This window comes from Pistacia vera, unplaced genomic scaffold (assembly GCF_008641045.1).
Source record: "Pistacia vera cultivar Batoury unplaced genomic scaffold, PisVer_v2 Contig890, whole genome shotgun sequence".
Taxonomy (NCBI): domain Eukaryota; kingdom Viridiplantae; phylum Streptophyta; class Magnoliopsida; order Sapindales; family Anacardiaceae; genus Pistacia; species Pistacia vera.
The window spans coordinates 554,013-573,825 of NW_022196768.1; the positions used below are offsets into that span (position 1 = coordinate 554,013).

General features: G+C 35.9%; 3 protein-coding genes across 5 annotated transcripts; 1 reads left to right on the plus strand and 2 right to left on the minus strand.

The window, feature by feature from the left end:
- Nucleotides 1-203: 203 nt before the first annotated feature.
- Nucleotides 204-1,484, minus strand: LOC116119478 (WD repeat-containing protein RUP2-like). Its single transcript, XM_031405423.1, has one exon. It carries the CDS (start codon nucleotides 1,413-1,415, stop codon nucleotides 204-206), a length of 1,212 nt encoding a protein of 403 aa, XP_031261283.1. The 5' UTR covers nucleotides 1,416-1,484.
- A 1,592-nt stretch (nucleotides 1,485-3,076) lies between these two features.
- On the plus strand, nucleotides 3,077-11,681 carry LOC116119498 (DNA mismatch repair protein MSH3). The gene is made up of 13 exons (XM_031405445.1): nucleotides 3,077-4,051; nucleotides 4,428-4,619; nucleotides 4,706-4,870; nucleotides 5,284-5,382; nucleotides 5,462-5,710; nucleotides 6,539-6,790; nucleotides 6,909-7,040; nucleotides 7,557-7,817; nucleotides 7,903-7,974; nucleotides 9,258-9,407; nucleotides 9,933-10,403; nucleotides 10,751-11,070; nucleotides 11,340-11,681. Exons 1-13 carry the CDS (start codon nucleotides 3,149-3,151, stop codon nucleotides 11,341-11,343), a joined length of 3,270 nt encoding a protein of 1,089 aa, XP_031261305.1. The 5' UTR covers nucleotides 3,077-3,148; the 3' UTR covers nucleotides 11,344-11,681.
- Nucleotides 11,682-12,096: 415 nt separating this feature from the next.
- Nucleotides 12,097-19,044, minus strand: LOC116119502 (flap endonuclease GEN-like 2). 3 transcript variants are annotated; one of them, XM_031405449.1, is made up of 14 exons: nucleotides 18,869-19,044; nucleotides 18,622-18,779; nucleotides 17,975-18,036; nucleotides 17,724-17,851; nucleotides 17,146-17,197; nucleotides 16,948-17,020; nucleotides 16,775-16,848; nucleotides 16,481-16,540; nucleotides 16,257-16,368; nucleotides 15,461-15,539; nucleotides 14,727-14,809; nucleotides 14,047-14,141; nucleotides 13,144-13,274; nucleotides 12,097-12,814 (listed from the first exon to the last, which is right to left on the minus strand). In XM_031405449.1, the coding sequence occupies exons 1-14, from the start codon at nucleotides 18,934-18,936 to the stop codon at nucleotides 12,250-12,252; spliced, it is 1,740 nt and encodes a 579-aa protein (XP_031261309.1). In that variant the 5' UTR covers nucleotides 18,937-19,044; the 3' UTR covers nucleotides 12,097-12,249. The 3 variants fall into 3 exon arrangements, with proteins under 3 accessions (XP_031261309.1, XP_031261308.1, XP_031261310.1); XM_031405448.1 differs by having other exon boundaries at nucleotides 15,461-15,560; XM_031405450.1 differs by lacking the exons at nucleotides 18,622-18,779; nucleotides 18,869-19,044 and having other exon boundaries at nucleotides 15,461-15,560; nucleotides 17,724-17,855.
- Between the last annotated feature and the right edge of the window lie 769 nt (nucleotides 19,045-19,813).

The following is a 19,813-nucleotide window of genomic DNA, read 5'->3' on the forward strand; positions in this document are numbered from 1 at the left end:
TAAAACAACAGTTGGTGCATTGAAAAATCCCATAAATGCTGTATATATAAATAACCTTATCGTTTGCTCTTATCATCATCTCTATTTTTAGCAAACCATCCTCCTCTTATCTCTCTATGTATATTAATCAAGGTTTGATAAATAATCATATTGTATGTAAATAAATAAATGGAAGATCGAGTACCCTTTTTTTTTTTTTTTTTCTAATAAGCCGATGATGACGATGAGGATGCCTTCCTTTCGCCCATAAAAACTTGCAGAACCCCATCTGATCCTCCTGCCACAAGTGTGCACTGCTCTTTCCCCACTTGTCTCCAACACACACTACTCACGAACCCACGCTCACTCCCACTCTCGGCTCCATCCGCACCCACTGGCTTGAACCCATGCACCCAAATGGGCTCGCCCCACCTCTTGTCGTACACAAACACTTGATTCGTTTCTGAGCCACAACACAGTAATCCTCCATTTTTCCACACTGATAAACCAACGAAACTTCTGCTGTTCACATGTCCTTTATAATTTCTAATTATTCGCGAATCATTTATGTTCCAGAGCTTTAAACATCCATCCGTTCCTGCTGATACCAGAGTACTTTCATCCATGAACCGAATGTATGTTACTGTTTTTCTGTGCCCGTCAAATACAAGTACAGGGTCAACCATGTTCCGGACGTCGTACGCATAAGCCTTCTTGTCAGCGCATCCAACGGCTACCAATGCTCCACCAAACGGATGAAACTCAACGCAACAAACCGAACTACGTGACACGCTGGGCTGCACCTTGGCCATACACTTCCCACCATCGCAACGTGGATCCCACATTTGCATGGTGCCATCGTCGGATCCGGATGCTCCCACAACCGGATCCCATTGCGAATAGTCCACGCTCCAAACCCGTCTCCCACCATGCTCGTCACGTTCAAATATTGGCACTCTTCTCTCCAGATCATACTCCATCACTACTCCATCATAGTCTCCGGATCCCAAGACCCGCCCGCTGGTTCCGGGTTTCCACCGCAGGCTACTCAGCTTAGCCGGGGTACAAATACAATAATCAAATGCGCTCGAGTGTTCTAACAAATTAACATCTTGGAAATTATTATCTTCCGGCAACAAAGACTTTATATTATAAACTCTAATCTTTCTTGCAATTCCTCCGGTCGCCATGATGGAATCAGAGGGGTCGAATTCGATGACACCGAGGGTATCTGATGCGGCTCCAGTGGCGTCTGAAGAAACAATGGTACAAAGATTGAAATCCCATTCGCTTTTCGCTCTTTCTTCTTCTTGTTCTTTTGTTTCAGCTGCAGGTTTATCTTCTTCTGTGTTTCTTTTTTCTGTGTCTTTCCTTTCTTGGTTTTGGGCCTCTTGTTGTTCGAGTGGAAGGTGGAATCTTGTGGAAAAGTTTTTCATTTCCCATTCATATGAAGTGGAGAAGTAACCAGGGAGGTTTTTGGTATTGGGTTTCGCATCAAGCGAAAGGCTTCCCGTAAACCTAACCTCGGCTAAGCTATGAAGTTGATATATATGGATAAATATATAAAATCTTATTCTGAAAATTCTTTATATTATTTTTCATGCTTAATGTTGAATTTATTTACAGTAATGCCAGCCTTGAGTTGTCTATTTCAAGATACATTTGGACAATAAATTTTCCTCCATCCATACTAAATATGTTTTTTGTTTTTCTTAAAAGTGTCTGGACAAGTTTTTCCGAGTCAATTAAACACCTTATAAACCTAAAAGACAAGATAAACTATAATATTATTATTATAGATAGTCTCAATGTTTGAACTAAAAACTCAAGAAAATGAATAAACTTTTTTAACCATGAGACTAACCCCTTAAGGTTATACAGGTTATACTAAATACGTTAATCTATCATCAAAAACACCATTTCTTATATTTTTAAAACTATGTTTTACAGCTAATATTACTGGAATTTGTGTGTATATAAATACATGTATTTATTTTTTTTGGAAATGGGTGGTTAGGGTATTTTAATAACAATAAAAATAAAATAAAAAATACTTTTGGAATTTGAAAAAAAAAAAAAAAAATAGGTTTAGGAGGAGAGCATTGAATGCAAAATTATTATTGAATTGGATGGGAACAAAAGCGAAGTGGTGGTCGCTTTTGTACCTCAATTTTATGTATAGGATGTTGTGGATACAGCGTGTTGTCTACTTTTGGTATTACGTGGTTTAAGTTTAGCCTTTTGTCTCCTCAACTTTTTCTGCCTTACCATCAACTCCCTTAAGTACCTCTCAATGATCACATGACTTGACTATTTTATTATCCTATTCCCTTCTTTTTAGATACTTTAATTTTCTTTCCACCTTAAAAACCAAAAAAAAAATAAAAATAAAAATTAAATCATAGAATATTAAGTAAATTCTAAAGTATATAATTTTTTTATTTAATTTATATTAGTAGAAAGTAACGAATGATTAATTACGCATATATACAGAGTCTAATAGAATAGAAGGTGGTTATCTTTCTCTGTCTCCTCTTAATTAATCAAGGCAACAAGATTTTATAGTTTGAAGAGAGGTGACAATTGACCAATTGATTTTTTTTAGTTTTCTTTGGTTTGGTTAGGCTACATTGAATTGTCCATCGGCTTCAGGTCATTAATAGGGAACCCAGAATCACAAACAATATCCATGGACGACACATTCTTTTAATTTTCTTTGACAGCTTTGGGTATTATATTTGCAATTAATGGATGAAAAGACAGAAATGCCAATAATGATAATTCATTATAAAAAAAAAAAAAAAATCAGTTGCTTCCTCTCTCCCTAAGTACCAACCCCAGTTAAAAAAAATAAAAAATGGTCTCGTTTATCTTTCTATAATTGTATAAAGATTGACTATGGTTAAACAAAAAATGGAAAAACTTTCTGGTCAAATAGTAAATGGTGGTGTAAGTTTACCGGCCCGTCTATTATGATTCTGGTGGACGGGCCAAATCATGGTCTAGGCGAGGCCCGTCCGGCCTATTCGGTCCAATGGGCCCGATACTTATATTCGCGCACGCGAGTAGACTCACCCTACTGCATGCAGATAAAAGAAAGCGCGCGAAACCGAGGAACCCGCAGCTCTCCGAAACAGAGCTTCGAAGTCTCATTCACTATCAGAAATCCATGGGCAAACAAAAGCAACAAGTACTTTCCCGCTTCTTTGCTCCCAAACCTAAAACTCCACCTTCATCGTCTTCTTCTTCACCAACTCCAACACCACCACCACCACCACCACCACAACCAACGCCGTGTCCTAAAATATGCGCAACCGTTTCATTTTCTCCTTCAAAACGCAAAGTCGTTTCTACTCAATTCCCTTCTACTACTCCCAAGAAACCGAAGCTCTCCCCCCACACTCACAATCCCATTCCTCTGCCGAAACTTCCAGAACCTTCCAACATTACTCAAACTTCCAGCAAAAAGTACACTCCTTTAGAGCAACAAGTGGTTGACCTCAAAAACAAATACCCCGACGTGCTTCTCATGATCGAAGTCGGTTACAAGTACCGGTTCTTCGGGGAAGACGCGGAAATTGCGGCGAAGGTGTTGGGGATTTACGCTCACGAGGATCACAATTTTATGACGGCGAGCATACCAACTTTTCGATTAAATGTCCACGTGAGGAGATTGGTCAGCGCGGGTTATAAAGTTGGAGTTGTTAAACAGACTGAAACTGCAGCCATTAAGGCCCATGGGCCTTCGCGGTTGGGTCCTTTTGGGAGGGGGTTGTCAGCTTTGTACACTAAGGCTACGTTGGAGGCGGCGGAGGATGTTGGGGGAGGTGAAGAAGGGTGTGGTGGAGAGAGCAATTATTTGTTTTGTGTTGTGGATAATGATATTATAAGCAAAAATGATGATGATTTTGATGTAAGAATTGGTGTTGTTGCGGTGGAGATTTCCACTGGTGATGTAATTTATGGGGAGTTTAATGATGGTTTTTTGAGGAGTGGGCTTGAGGCTGTTGTGCTCAGCTTGTCTCCTGCTGAGCTGCTTCTTGGACAACCGCTTTCGAAACAGACTGAGAAGGTAGTTTTCATATGCTTTTGATGATTGTGGTAGTCTCAAACTAGTGACTTATATATATGTGAGACTGGTGTATAATGTTGCATTATTATTATTTTACCTTTTTAAGCAAGTTGTGGAAGATATCATATGTATGTGGGACTTGTTCTCGAGGAATTATGTGAAGGTTTATTGGATCTTTTATGAAGAGTAAGAAGAGGTTTTCTTGATGTTTGTATGCTTATGGACTGTGGACAGCGTTACTGTAAGAAATATAATTTCATGTTCACTCTGAATTCATTGAGCCACAAACTGATACTTCAGTAGTTGATTTTTTTCAGCCCCAAAATTACCTGAAATCATCGCACTTTTTTTTTTTTTTTTTTTTTTTATATATTAGTTGCTATTGACATATGCTGGACCGGCGTCAAACGTTCGTGTGGAGCGTGCCGCACGTGATTGCTTTAGTGGTGGTGGTGCACTTGCTGAAGTGATGTCATTATATGAGAACATGGGTGAAGAAAATTTAGCAAATAATGACAAGGAAAGTATCGATGTGGGAGAGAAGGGAAATCATAGCTCCACAATTGAGGTGCGATGTTAGCTTTTTTTTTTTCCTTTCATTGTGTGTATTCATTTATCCTCTTGGTTTCTCTAATGTAATTGTGCTGTTAAAAGGGCATTATGAACATGCCAGATTTGGCTGTCCAAGCATTAGCATTGACAATTCATCACCTCAAACAATTTGGATTTGAGAGAATTTTGTGCCTTGGAGCTTCATTTCGGTCTTTATCAAGCAACACAGAAATGACTCTCTCGGCGAATGCACTCCAACAACTGGAGGTAATTTACTTTTTTCACATGTTTAGCTAAATAATTTCAATTGAAGTTTCTTGGTCACTTCCTGCTAAAACCAACTGAATTTGTTTGGTGGTGTGATTAATTTAGTTTCTGGTAGTGGGCGTTTAAAGCATGCTGGGAGTGACTTGAAAATGATTCAATAGTAAGTTTGGGCTACTGAAGTTAAAATTTCTAAAAATGAAGTTAACAGAGATATGCTAATATCACCAGCTTCCCACACCTTTGATTTTGTGCTAGTGCCTGGCGTTGACATTGCTTGAAGTCATTTCTAGGAATTTACTATATTTCTATAAAATCGATTAACTTATTTTTGGCGTTCATTTAGTTAAGCTTTTGACTTCTTTCTAAAAAATTATATATTTATTTACTTTAATAGACATATTTATTGCTTTCAGGTGTTAAGGAATAACTCAAATGGGTCCGAGTCTGGCTCCTTGCTGCATATTATGAATCATACTCTTACTATATATGGTTCAAGGCTTCTTAGACGTTGGGTATGAGATAAACCTAGTTTGATGTTTTTTGTATTCATATTTCCCATATATGATTCATTAGTTTCATTGCATGATACAGGTAACTCACCCTTTATGTGATAGAAATTTGATATCTGCTCGTCTTGACGTTGTCTCTGAGATTGCAGAATCCATGGGATCTTATAAAACTTCAGAAATTGTTGGTGGGCTTGATGAAAATTCTGATGTAACAATTGTAGAACCTGAATTCTATTATATTCTTTCTTCAGTTTTGACATATTTAGGAAAATCACCTGATATCCAACGTGGAATAACCAGAATCTTCCATCGCACTGCTACTCCATCCGAGGTATGTACAGTTATTTCCTTGGATGGCTGATAGTTGGAGTCTGTATTGAAGCATTGCATTACTTTTCTGGTGTTTGTTCTTAATGCTTGTTCATTTTGTGATCTTAACCCTCTGCTCCACTCTCATCCATCCTTTGAGTTTGTCTGAAATTTAGGAGCACTGTATGTTCTATCTCACATAGTGTGTTCGATCTTTTGATTAAGGAAAATAATACAGTTACCGAAGAATGCGCACCAAATGCATGCACCGAACGACATGTCACCATCCTGACTGTCGATTAATTATGAATTTCTTTTTTTAAGAAAACAGGATGACGTCACGTCATTCGGTGTATGAATTCGATGCGTATTCTTTGGTAACTGTAGCATTGCTCTTTGATTAATTTGGAGTGTTTGCTTTATGATTTTTCTGATTGGTCAATGCCAAACCTATCATGTGTTTTTGTTTGCGTATGTGTTTTGGTTATTCGGTGGTGGGTTCTAGCTCAAACATATGTTAAACTTTTGTGCTGAAATAAATTCTGTGTTGGTGATTGTATTCGTTCCCCCTGCCCCTGCCCCCATCCCCATCCCCCTTTTTTGTGATATTATTTGATAAAGCCTTCATTCACTAATTTAAAAAATAGGAATAATGACGAATTTTTGGATTTTTTGCCACTTTGATGAATTACATGGTCAAATCAGTGGATGTCATATTATTTCAATTTGCTAACTTGAATGTGGTAACTGAAACATGTTTAATCAGAAACCAGTTTTTGTTAGTCAGAGCCATTTGCGCCCTCTCCTCTGCAACTTTTGCTGACAGATTTTAAATGATTGGTCCTTGTAGTTCATTGCAGTTATCCAAGCCATTTTATATGCTGGAAAACAACTTCAGCGACTTCACATTGGTGAAGAATATAATGAGAAAGCTCTATCAAAGACTGTGCACTCTGTTCTGTTGAAAAAAATGATTTTAATTGCTTCTTCGGCCACTGTGGTTGGCAAAGCTGCAAAGCTGTTGTCTAGTTTAAATAAAGAAGCGGCTGATCAAGGGGATCTACCAAACTTACTTATCATCTCTAATGGCCAGTTTGCAGAGGTTTGTACTTTGTGGGATATATATCTTCTGCATTTCACCTTTTTGGTTGTTTGTGTTGCCTGCATCTTATAGTCCCCACCCCCCTCCTAAAATCAGTTGATAAATTTCTGGTGCACAGGTTGCTAGAGCCCGGAAAGCTGTTCAATTGGCAAAGGAGGAATTAGATTCTTTAATTAGCTTGTATCGCAAGCAGCTTGGTATGCGCAATTTGGAATTCATGAGTGTGTCTGGAACAACACATTTGATAGAGGTAGGTAAGTTGATTACCTTACATTTAATAAATCTAAGTTTTCCAGATGTTAGTGGTTAGAGCTTTCATACTATTGTCAGACCTTTATCAATAAACTTAAGATTTTAGGCCAATTATAATCTAGCACTGGCTATAAAAGAATGGGACTTTGGTTTAATGGTTGCTACAGATGTTACTCTCTTCTTAGTATCGAGAGTTCAGATTTTGTCTTGGGTCTTCTGGGTTTGTTTGGTTAACCAAAACAAATATTTGTCTTCCACTTTTTGCCTCTACTTATAATTATTGTTTCTGGTGGTGATATTATTGTTTTCTTTTCTCATCTTTCTCTTTTTTTTTTTTAAACTTTATTTTATTTTATTTTTTAAAAATTGTTTGTCTTTTATCCCCTTCTCTACCTCTGCTTGTGTGCTGGTTGTCTATGACAGAATTTGCCTCAATAACATGTTGCAAGTTTTTAATATTTCTTGAGCTTTGATAACTTGATCATCACAGCTGAACCATGTTGCTTGACTGCAGTTACCTATTGATCTCAAGGTACCTTTGAATTGGGTTAAGATAAATAGTACAAATAAAAAAATCCGCTATCACCCGCCTGAAGTATTGACTGCTTTAGACAAATTAGCATTGGCCAATGAGGAACTTGCTGTTGTCTGCCGAGCTGCTTGGGATAGCTTTCTTAGAGGATTTGCTGAATACTATTCAGATTTCCAAGCTGCTGTGCAAGCTCTAGCCACTTTGGACTGTTTGCATTCACTTGCCATTCTTTCGAGAAATAAGGTATATTTTTTTAGGACATTAAGCTTTATGATTCATTTTGCTACTGCTTTGAGTTCATGTAATCCTCTCTAAAAATCTGTTGCAGAATTATGTTCGTCCAGTGTTTGTGGATGACAATGAACCTGTTCAAATACATGTCTGCTCTGGTCGTCACCCAGTATGTATCTCAAGCTTATCAAATCTAATTACACTTGTTGCTTACAAAATTTTCATGGAATGAGCCAAAAAAAAAAAAAAATAATAAGAATAATAATAATAATAATAAATCTGTATGTCAATAAATTTATATAAGGTATTTGAACTGATCAAGTTTCTATATCAATCCTCAAAAATTGACCCAACTTGCCTGAAGGAAGTTCCCTATCCATATTCCACTCTTATGAGTGAGGTCCACTGAGGGTCTCACCTGTGGGCCCCAGATTTTGTATAAGAATCAATTGAGCATAGAAATGTGATTTTTGTTATGCTATTATTTGATGCACAAAAGGGAATGAGATTGTGAAGATTTTGATCATAATTGAAGGTATGAAAGATCTTGGATTATTAAGGTTGTATAAGTTTTGTGCAGTTTTGTTACTTGAATAGTTGGATAGTTTTGTAATTTGTAAAAGCAAGTTGTTAGTTTAGTTAGATGTAGTTAATAGAACTATGGTTAAGTAAACCATGGTTAACAGAGTCAATATAAAAAGTGTAAGATTTTTGTGCTTACAGAGCTGAATACGAAATAAAAGAAAACTTTACTTAAATTCTTTGCTCTGATACAATTGAAAGAATTCACATCTAGTGAATGAGACATTATAGATAATGTTAATGATGAATTTAGAAGTGAATAAGATTCGGTTTTGCAAGAAATATATGATAGACTCACATCAAATATAGTTTTCTCCTGTACTTAGTTTTTGGTTGTCTCAGTAGGACAAGTTCCATTTTTGGTACTTAATGGTTTGCTTGGTTGGTTGATAATTATTAAAGAATCTTACATAATCTTTTGGAGGGTTGCTCATTGCATAAAAATTTTGGTCTTAAGAAAATTACAACTTCATGATCATTTGGACAAATATATAATGAGATGACTCAGGTCATAGCAATGGGTTTCATCTCAATTCTTGGATAATAGTAGATGTGGGTCCGCTTGATTACATATAAGGCTAGATATAGCTAATTCACTCTTGCTCTCTCTCCCTCCTTGTGTCTGAGCTGGTGCCAACAAATTGAATTCTGCTCTCCATACGCATAAGTTTATTTTAGTCCCTTTTTGGGAGGGAAAAGAGGCTAGGTGTGATGACGGGGAGAGGGTTGGTAGTTAATTGTTCACTTTTATGGGTGCGTACACTTTTGTTGTGGAGGTAAGCTGAAGGAAGTTGGTTGGCAGGGCTTTTAGATAGTTGTTTATATATCTTATAATTATGTGTTTTTTCATTGGTTATCCAATTTGACCAGGTTTTGGATACTATTCTTCAAGACAATTTTGTCCCGAATGACACAAACTTGCATGCTGACAGAGAGCATTGCCAGATAGTTACTGGACCCAACATGGGCGGAAAGAGTTGCTATATTCGTCAAGTTGCTCTCATTGCTATTATGGCTCAGGTAGAGCAAGAGCCAAGAGCTGATATTTTTGTTATATTTGATATATTCGGCCCCTTTCCCTGTTATGCAACATACCAAAAAATGTATAGTTTCTTTTCAAAAATCGTGTAAGGTTGTCTTTATCATAGCTGGTTCTCGGGTTGTCTTTATCATCATGTTGTACCACAAGAATGCATCTTTTAGGAAATAATTTATGGCAAAGATGTGATCTTACTGGTTTTGCCGATATAATCAGGTTATCCATATGCTAGTTCTTCGTTGGTACATCATTCTTTGCAGAATAAATGCACGAGTTTGCATTGTGGTGTAAATGGATGAACGTGTTTCATTTGTCTTCTCCTACTGGTGTTGATTGCATGACTATGCATTGAGCTCTAAAATGGATGAATTTGTTCCAACTTTCTTCTTCTGTGAGAAGATTGTCATATAGGGCTCATAGATTTCAAAATTGTTCTGTTATTCCTTCTGTTTGATAAAGTCAATACCTTATAGCCATTGCTTTATTGATGCTTCTGATCCCTCTAGGTTGGTTCCTTTGTACCAGCATCATCAGCAGAATTGCATGTGCTTAATGGCATCCACACTCGGATGGGTGCTTCTGACAGTATCCAACAAGGGAGAAGCACCTTTCTAGAAGAACTGAGTGAGGCTTCTCATATACTCCACAATTGCACGTCACAGTCTCTGGTTATTATTGATGAACTTGGGAGAGGCACAAGTACACATGATGGTGTAGCTATTGCTTATGCTACGTTGCATCATCTACTAGAGCAAAAGTGCATAGTTCTCTTTGTTACCCACTACCCAAAAATTGCTGATATCAAAAATGAGTTTCCTGGCTCTGTGGGGGCATACCATGTTTCATATTTGACCTCACATAATGTTATGGAGACAACGAACGGTAAATCTAATCAAGAAGATGTCACCTACCTATACAAGCTTGTGCCAGGTGTCTCTGAGAGGAGTTTCGGATTTAAGGTTGCTCAGCTTGCACAGGTAATTCAAAGACTCTTCTTGCCCCTTTGTTCAGTTAAGTGATTATATTATGTACTCCTGAAATAACAATCTTGCTGTAAACTGGATTCCTACCTAAAATTCCATGATGCAAAATCCATAAGGAAAGCTGAAGGTTTGGTCTAGAAGTAACACGAGGCTCTGCAATTGAGCTCTGCAATTCATGGCATCTGGTGTCTATAGTTAACACGAGGCTTGGCCAATTTTGAAGCTACTTGAACGTCTGAGATTGTTCACTGTAGAGTTTCTAGATTAAGAAGTTAAATTGCTCGCTTTTTATTGAGTTGACTCATCTTTAAGTCAGTTGTGCGCTCATTATCTTGTTGCAGCTACCTTCATCCTGTATTACTCGAGCCAATGTCATGGCTGCAAAACTGGAAGCAGAAGTAAGCAGTAGAGTGGGAAACATAAAAGGAAAAAGGCAGTTACTAGAAATTCCAAGTGGTCAAGAACAAGGAGCACAAGAAAACATGTTGGTATTACCTGATAATTGCTGCGCAAAAAGGTTAGAGGGTCCAGAAGAAGAATTAAGTAGTGCTTTCCAGGAGTTCTTTCTAAACTTGAAGTTTGCAACACTTGATGACAACCCTACAAGAAGCTTCCAGCTTTTGAAGCATGCTAGAAGTATTGCCAAGGAACTACTAATCAGGTAGAAATAAATGTTGTTTTTACTAAGTTTTTCTCTCATCTTTATTATATCTTACTTGAGATTCTTGAAGGTTCGAAAAGGTAAATGTTTCTTCTGTCATCTTCATCTGCTACATTTGCTTTGATCAGCTACTGGAAATTAGTTGACAAAATTATGGGAGGATACCTAGTCTAATCATTTTTATATTTTTGCTGTCATTTGAAAGATTGTGACTTAGCATTTGGTGATATTAGTTTATAGCTTTGACACTTTGATTTTTTGCATCACAGATAAAATAGGCTGTTCTAAATACTGAGGGTTGCACACATAACATGGTGAGACAGCAAAATCATTGTTACCAAGACTCACTCAAATGATGTTATGCATTCAGTTTTGTAAATAGCATTGTGTGAAGAATTTTGAATATAAATTGTTCTCTCTTTCATCCATTATATATGTGGGTATGTATCTGGAGCTTCCTGAATAATGTCTGTAAATTATAATTGATACACCTGGAAATGGCAGTGTATTTGTTCCATTTGGCTTATGTTGTAGAGTTTGTAATTAGCCACTTTGATAACGTGGCAAAAGATCAATTATTGTGACTCACCTATAATTCACAGGAGGGGAAGCAGGTGCGTGGCTAATTGAAAGGTTTTATGCATTGTTTTATTTTAGACATATATAATCAAAATCTTCTTTCTTTTTATTCTTTTTAATTAACTGTTAGTATCATCCCTTGTATTTTCTGTAAGACTATAACTTAGATCCATTATTGAAAATTGAAAGGTTGCTACTTCCCCGTAACAATTACTGGGTGGTAGCCTGGTAACATTACTTGGTTTTAGAGATGTCTTCTTAATATTTCTCACAATCTCAACGTAGTAGTTGATAATTGATCAACTCGTAAATGGATCTCGTCTCTTTGCAAGCAATGGATCTTGCTTGTCCAATTGTGATTTGCAAGTTGATCAATTGTGAACTGTCACATTGAAGATTGTGAGAAAAATTTGTAAGATAAAATTATGAACTAATGTTTATTGATGCAAAAAATTGAAAAGTTGAGTTAATCGGGATACTGCATCAAGTTACCAATAAGACCATTTCTGTCTGGTCAGAAACTGACCAATGTAAGTCATTTTGTACTTATTGACAAATTACAAATACAATACATAAATATACATAAACTTGATGGCGGTTTCAGAGTTTTTCTTCTCTGACGCTGGCTAGAAACAATCGAAGCTCTCTAGCTTTCCGCTCATGCTCAGGTGATCTTTCAGTTTCTGAATCACTTAAATCAATTACACTAATAGGCTGATCATTCATTTTTCGACTTCTGGTAACATTACGGCAGCATGCTGGTGAAGGGCTAATAAGATCAATGACTTCATCTTTAGCAACAGTTGGAGCAGTTGGATTCGAAGGCATTGTATTTGTGGCATTGCCATCAGCCTTAATGTCCGACTCTATAGCAGTTTGATACAAAGGCATTGTAGGATTGCCATCACCATTGCTTTCTGACTCCGCAATAAGTAATGTATCATGCCTTGTAAAATTAACTTCTGAAACACCAGAATTGTTTTCTGGCATCACTGTTTTTGAAGAAAAGGTGACATTGTGAACGGCACTGCTTTCTGATTCAATATCAAGCATCAGAGCTTGGAGTTTCTGATCAATTTCAGACACACGAGATCTGGGTTTCGATTTCTTTGTTCTTGGGGCAGCTCTTCTCTCTTTAAACTCCACGATTTTTTCAGGACATGCACTACAGATAAAAAAAAAAAAAAAAAAGTCTAAACAAAGAAAAGAAATACTTTCCGGCATCGAAAGAGACTTTAGACTGTTAACACCTAGAGAATACCATTACTACAGCACAAAGCATCCATATGCTAATCACAAATTAACACAAAAAGATCAATAATCCATTTGCATATGTATTCTTTCTTTTTGTTGCAAGTCCGGGCTTTTACCAGGCCTGACCCAACACCCATAATGTACATATTTGTACAAATGTAACATGAAATTATACTTGCGTAATTTAAATACTGATTATCATAATAGAAGTACTGTTAAATGATAACAAGGATATATTACCTCTGTATCAGTTCTGCTGGAACCACGGAACTTTTTAGGCCATACGACTCTTGCCATGAGACCTCAAAGCATTCTGTTCCCTGAACTTTACGAGGTTTAATAATTGCTGTTACAGGGCACTTAACTGGCATCTGTAATTCAGAAATTTTTGTGAGTCACATAGTGAGGCTGTAAGCTCCAGTGAACCACTAACTTGCAGGAACCTTAACAGAGATCTGTCGTTACAGCATAGGAATTAATATGCAAACAAAAACTCATGGGACAAAATTGTGTAATGAGCATTTAAATAGAAAGTGCAGCCATTATAAATGAACAATTTAATAGGAGCTGTTTGAATATGCCATGTATATATAGTATGTATCTTACTAAAATGTCTTGATGAGTCCTTTTACTTCTTCTTTATTAGTTCAATGGAAACAATCAAAGTGTTTGGACTACAAATTAGTTATAATTTTGCCAAAGCTATCACATAGCAAAACGACGCTCACACCTGTAGGTTGATGTGGAAAAAAGTTTTATAGAGTGGGATGCCAAGAATTCGTCATGATATCAGTGCATGCGTTTACTTCTTAGGTATAAGATATAGTGACTAAATCCAGTTTCTGAACTAGTTTGCAAAATCCTCAATAAGCAGATTTCAGCAAGTCAGAGGCTCAGAGCATATCTACTTTTTGTAGCAGTTGGACTTGGAATAAGGACCTTTCCCCAGATGATCTTTTTGGAAACTTGAGACTAGCATCTTTATATTGTTAACCATAGATCCTGAAGATGATGGTTCCAATCTAAATGATGGGTTTTGGCCTTTACTTGATAGCTTAATCAATTATCAAAGGAAATACTCTGACTTGCACATCATACAAAAGTATACAAGAACAGCAATCACCTGATTGCATAGAGGTGTACCTTATGTAGTGGAAGTTCAACTCCTGCTGATGAAGTGCGCAAATTAGCAAATCGCCGTAAATCTCTTTCAGCGATCTTTGGAAGGATATACTCATCTGAATAATTGATCAAATATGAGTATGAAAGATAAAATTGGGAAAAAAAAAAAAGGCTGAACAAAACTTCCGTGGTTGGTGAAAAAAGTGGAAAGTAAACATGGGAGATCTGATGCAGCAAATAAAGATAAGCACTAGAAGACAACTAAAAGTTCCTCTCTATGAGCTTACACAAAATCTTTTAAAAAGAAATCATGTTCTGTTCCTTGATTTAAGAATATCAAACAAAACACTTTAGCTTCAAAATTTTAATACTCTTACCATAAAATTTGCAGAACTTTGAGAGATTAAGAAATAAAAACCAATATCTTAGTTCCATTTTAATAATTTAATTTTTCTAAGTTTCAAAAGAATAAAAAGAATTAAAAAAAATAAAAACTTGTGAACTTCCCTCCACGAAAAAAAATTAGGGGTTCTAAAATGCTAATTTCAGAATATAAACTAACATTTACTTTTTTAAATAATATTAAGCAAACTTGATGCCGGAAATCGAATAATGCTTGGTTAACAATTTTGGAACTACATGCATGTGAGCACAAAGACTTAATAAGCATGTTGCATGCACACAGAAGAAAAGTGAAGGACCTGTTTTCTCTGGAGGCCACTCAAAGAACTGTGCACATATATGGTGAAGTTTAGTACGCAAAAATGGATGTTGAACAAGAACCCTATTAAGATAAGAGACAAATTCACATCAGAAAATTGTTACAAGATATATTTGAACGAATTTCTTAAGATTTAGGCAATATCATAGGTTAAAACTCAACTACTGTTGTTAAATCTTTATCTATAAACTTAAGCTTTTGAATTGAGTAATAACTCAACATGGTATGAGAGCAAGTGGACCAAGTGGTCTTATGCTTGATATCCTCATTGTATTAATTGAGTTATAACAAATTATGCTGTTTTGTATTCAACACAGAGGCCTTACATGTGAAGGTGCATGTTAAAGCTTATAGATTTTTTAGTTTTACCTGTCTAATTAACTTTTTGGGTTCGGTGGTAACTTTAAAATTATAAATACATTGCCTCTCTCTTCCTTGATATCACCAAAAATCTATATATATGAACATTACAGCTCAAATGTAAAAAAGGAACAAAACACAATGATAAACTTATAAACACGTGCTTATGCTTGTGTGTGTAAGTAAGAGAGAGAGGGCTGGGATAGGGATTTTGTACAACATGGAAAATGAGTAAAGAAAACTCATCAGAAGAAGGTAAATAAAAATTTCATACAAAATACAATGCTGAAAGCTCTTCTCCAATCAGCGACATAAATAACAATAACAGCATCATTGTAACAAGCTTTTACTTACCTGTAGACAGCATCGGAGTCTGCCGAGTGACACTTCGGCTTTGTGTATGCATCAATCACTGCCAAAAACTGATTCTCTCCTGGCGAATAACGATCAATTCCTATCAATATCAAGTTTTTCCAAAGACCAATATAAATCTGAACTTTTTCCATTTGAAAAGGTCAAACATGTAACTGATAATGTAATCTGCTCAAAGTTGTCATTGTAAAAATCCAAGGATTAAATAATTCAAGCTTCAAATAAAATAGCATTCAAACCACAATAAGCAAGTATGCTATGAAATTCAATACAAAACATTGAAGTCAAGTTTGCTGTTTGTCAGAGAAACAAAGCATCCCTAATTTCTGTAAAATTATGCCATTAAGCAAGTACCCTATGAAATTCAATAGAAAGTATTAAAGTCAAGTTTGCTGTTTGTCAGAGAAACAAAGCATCCATAATTTCTGTAAAATTATGCCATTAAGCAAGTACCCTATGAAATTCAATAGAAAGTATTAAAGTCAAGTTTGCTGTTTGTCAGAGAAACAAATCATCCCTAATTTCTGTAAAATTATGACAAATGAAAAAGTAAAGACTTTTGCTCAAGGTCATCTAAAGATTCAAAATGAATTATTTGTTTGAATGCTTCCAGATACTCAGCTAAATTCTATTGACAAAATGCTAAGGTCATGTTTAGCACATGACCATTCAATCAAGTGAAGTAAAAGATGCTACAGAAAATTCTTAAACACAATTTAATAAAACTGGATTCAAATCAAGGTAGTATGATGGTATAATAGAAGGTTCCTTTATTCACCATTTAAATTCCTTGAATTTCTGGCCTTTTTTACCAAGGACAGTCCCTCTGAGGCAATTTGTTGAAGAACAACATTATCTCCAATGGATTTAACAATCTGGCATGCTGACTCCTACAGCCAAGGGTAAATTTGCCACAGCATTAGCATTTTTCTGATGGCATTTTGAAAATAAGAAAAATGTAATCAACCAGAGTTTAAAAAGCAAAAGAGAAGTGAAGCATACTGGGCCTAGACCGTGAACTCCTTTGGAGTAATCACCTCCAAGAAGAAGGGCCATAGTAATCTAAAAATCACATAAATAATGATGAGCGTCTCATTAGTGGATTTATTATATACAGAAATATGTTAATTAGTAGCTTCAAAATATATTAAATAAATGCATTTAACTGGTCAAACCCTTGCTATGCATACTTATTGCAGAAAAGATACCCAAGAAAATAATAAAAGGTCCACCCTTAGGGGGAAATAATAAAGCAATATGTTCGAGAAAGTAGCTTCAACAAATATAGAAACTTACCAATGAGTTCCTTCCAAATCCAAGTTTTCTTTGTATATCAACCATTTCATAACAAACAACATGGCCTCCTTCCCCTAATTCCTTAAGAAACTGGTTAGCAATATTGGTGTTGATTAAGGAAATGATATTAAATAACTCTAAGAAAGAAAAAAAAAGGCATCCCATCCACTTACCAAGGCTAATGTCCCTGTACACTGTCTTTGCACCAAAACAAAAGATATCAGAATCTGATGAGAAAAATCCATCCTGACAATAGTAATGATAATGAAAAGACTATTAAGATGTTGACCAGCGTTGGTAAATTTTAAATGGATTTCAGATGATCCCAAATGATTCATAATTGAAGAAAGTAAGAACAGGCATCATCTTACACACAACGATTCCAAATTTAATAGTGCACACTGTGCTTCAGCTTCCTCAATCCTGAGAATGGGAAAAGAAAAAAAGTTAAAAGAGTCCTGGATTTTCTAATGAAAATAAGGAAACCCAAAAAGCATCTGAAATATCTACTTCCGTAATCATTTCTTTGTAAGTTAGTGATGTCTTTATTATTAGAATTCTTCAGAAAAGATGTCAAGACTTAGTTGGAATAGAAACTATTTTTTCCAAAACAGCATTATTACTAGTTGGGTTTTTTTTGCGAGGCTAGGGTACAACCATGGCTTAAACTAAGAAGTTGTAGACCCTGAGCCCTATAAAGTGCTTGCTCTACGGATATTGGAAACAAACATATAGAACTTATAGACACTGCATGTTACACATAATTTATATTTTCAGGTTTACATCATAAAGAGAAGTTCCGAAAATCATTACATATAATATGGCAGTGAAAAGCAGTTTCTTTAAAATGCAATTCAACCTTCTTAAATTCTGAAAAAAATAATCAGTCATCTTGAATCTGAAATTATAGTCTTCAAATAAGTGAAAACTAAAGTTCTACCACAATTACCCATCTAAGCAAGGAACCCCTAATGCTAATCCAAGAGCTTTTGCTTCTTTAATCATGCATGAGAACTCAGATCCCATATTTCTTCGAAGTGATGCCGCTTTATCTGAGTTTGCTTCATTCTCAGTCACCTGCCTTTCATCAATCAACATAGGTTAGCAAGAGTATGAATAAAAATATTCCAATTACAATTATTAATCAAAACTTGTAAAAGAAATTAAGCAATGTCAGGTTTGACTTATATAGTTCCGTACCTCAGACCCTACGTTCAAGCGCCTTCTGTAAGTGGATAATTTGATCGCAGGAATTGAGCCATCTAAGCATAACAAAGATTTGTCAAATTTTTGTTATGTTGTCATTTAAAATACAATTAACATGTATAGTCCCACTTAACAATTGAGTGGGAAAATCATAGTCAAGTTTGGGAGAGTAGGAACGGTTTTCAGGTAAAACCGCATTATTTAAAAGCACTTTCATTGAAAGTACTTATCAAAAGATTCTCCAAGAGCTCTCTAAGTGATTCTTCGACCCCAAAAACATTTTTAACTACTTCAATCAAACACAAAAGATATCTTAACAATGTCAAAAACAAACTCAAAAATTAATGCTTCCGTAAGTTATGATTTACTATCCAATTTTGCTAAAACCAATAAGCCAAATTCAACTACTTAAAATAGAAAATTGAAAATTCCATTAAATTCCCATAAGATTTGATCAAAATACAAGTTCAATTCATGACATTGGAAACTCATCATAAACTTCCTTAATTTGTCAGATAAGTCCCGTGAAAAATGTCATAAAACTTAATCGGAAACAGGCGAAATCTGAGATTTTATTTTAAAGCAAATGGTTCCGCTATTGTGGAGGAGGAGGCGATGAGTGTAAGAAGAAAAGAGAGTACCAGTAACAAAGATGAGGGTGCAATTCAAAGCAATAAGAGCTCTGAGACGGTGAAAGAGACCCCTGAGATAGAGCTTGTCGTAGTGAGAAGCGTAAGATGTGTTAACCTTTTTAAGTTGCACCATCCAACAAGATAGATCTATGCAGACCCTCTTGTTCCTGATTAAAAGAAAAATAAAAGCAAACAAGCGAACGATCAAGAAACGTTCTGGGACAGTAAAGAAGAAAATTTTAAGTAGAAAACTTACTGAAGATGGTGAAGTGGAAGAGTTTTCTTGCATGATTCTAGAATATCCCATAAATTCTTCACTCCCATCTTAACTAACTCAACAGCCTCTGAGAGAGAGGGAAATTCCCGGAGATTGAATTTGAAAATGAACCAGACTTAAAAGTAGAGCGGAAAAACAAGGGGTAACACCGTAACAGTTATAATGCGCGTCGTTCAGGACAAATTACTTGTGTATACTAATTAAAAGAGAAAACACCCAAAGTTTGGCCTAACTACCTTTCTCTCCCAAAAAGTTTCAACATGACACTTTATTACCCACAATATAGATCTGTTAGTAAATTTCGTTGTGAAAAATGACAGGATGGTCAAAAGTCCGAGATAAATAAGGGTAGAATGGTCAATTAACACTATGCATCAAAAATCAAAATTTAAAATTGGAAGCATAGGTAAGTGTATGACATAAACAGTATAAAGACAAAAAAACTCTCCTCTCTTCTTCTTCATCATCTCCCCTCCTCCGCTATTACCAAACTACCCTCCCAACTTATTCTTCTTCATCTCCCCCTCCTCTACTATTACCAAACCGTTGCCTTCCAATCTTCTTCTTCTCCATCTCTCCCTCCTCCTCCCATCTTCAGCTTCTTCATCTCCCCCTCCTCCTTCACTCGACCGATTTGGATCCTGTGATTACCCAATTCTTAACTTTTTTTTTTTCACTGAAACACCCTATATCGAGTCCACCACAATATCAAATTCTAATTGCGTGAATTTTCTGAAAACTCTGTTTTATTTCTAGAAATTCTAAAACCATTTCACTTCTTGGTGTTAAACTAGAATCCATTGTTCATAATATAAAAATAGAGAATCTATTTTCTTTTTCTAAGAAAAACAGATTTGGTGTTGATTGTGGGCCGAGCTTGGGAGTGCAGAAATTCGATGACAGAGGGATCGTTGGCAACTTAAT

What these genes read in the sequence shown, in the direction of transcription:
- LOC116119478 (XM_031405423.1), bottom strand. Translation starts at nt 1,415, where the DNA reads ATGAAAAACTTTTCCACAAGATTCCACCTTCCACTCGAACAACAAGAG.
- LOC116119498 (XM_031405445.1), top strand. Translation starts at nt 3,149, where the DNA reads ATGGGCAAACAAAAGCAACAAGTACTTTCCCGCTTCTTTGCTCCCAAA. An exon ending in GCACTGCTACTCCATCCGAG is followed by an intron (nt 5,711 to 6,538) that starts GTATGTACAGTT and finishes TGGTCCTTGTAG; the next exon opens with TTCATTGCAGTTATCCAAGC. An exon ending in TCTGCTCTGGTCGTCACCCA is followed by an intron (nt 7,975 to 9,257) that starts GTATGTATCTCA and finishes CAATTTGACCAG; the next exon opens with GTTTTGGATACTATTCTTCA.
- LOC116119502 (XM_031405448.1), bottom strand. Translation starts at nt 18,936, where the DNA reads ATGGGAGTGAAGAATTTATGGGATATTCTAGAATCATGCAAGAAAACT. An exon ending in TAAATTTGGAATCGTTGTGT is followed by an intron (nt 17,021 to 17,145) that starts GTAAGATGATGC and finishes TACTATTGTCAG; the next exon opens with GATGGATTTTTCTCATCAGA. An exon ending in AAATTCAAGGAATTTAAATG is followed by an intron (nt 15,561 to 16,256) that starts GTGAATAAAGGA and finishes TGATATTGATAG; the next exon opens with GAATTGATCGTTATTCGCCA.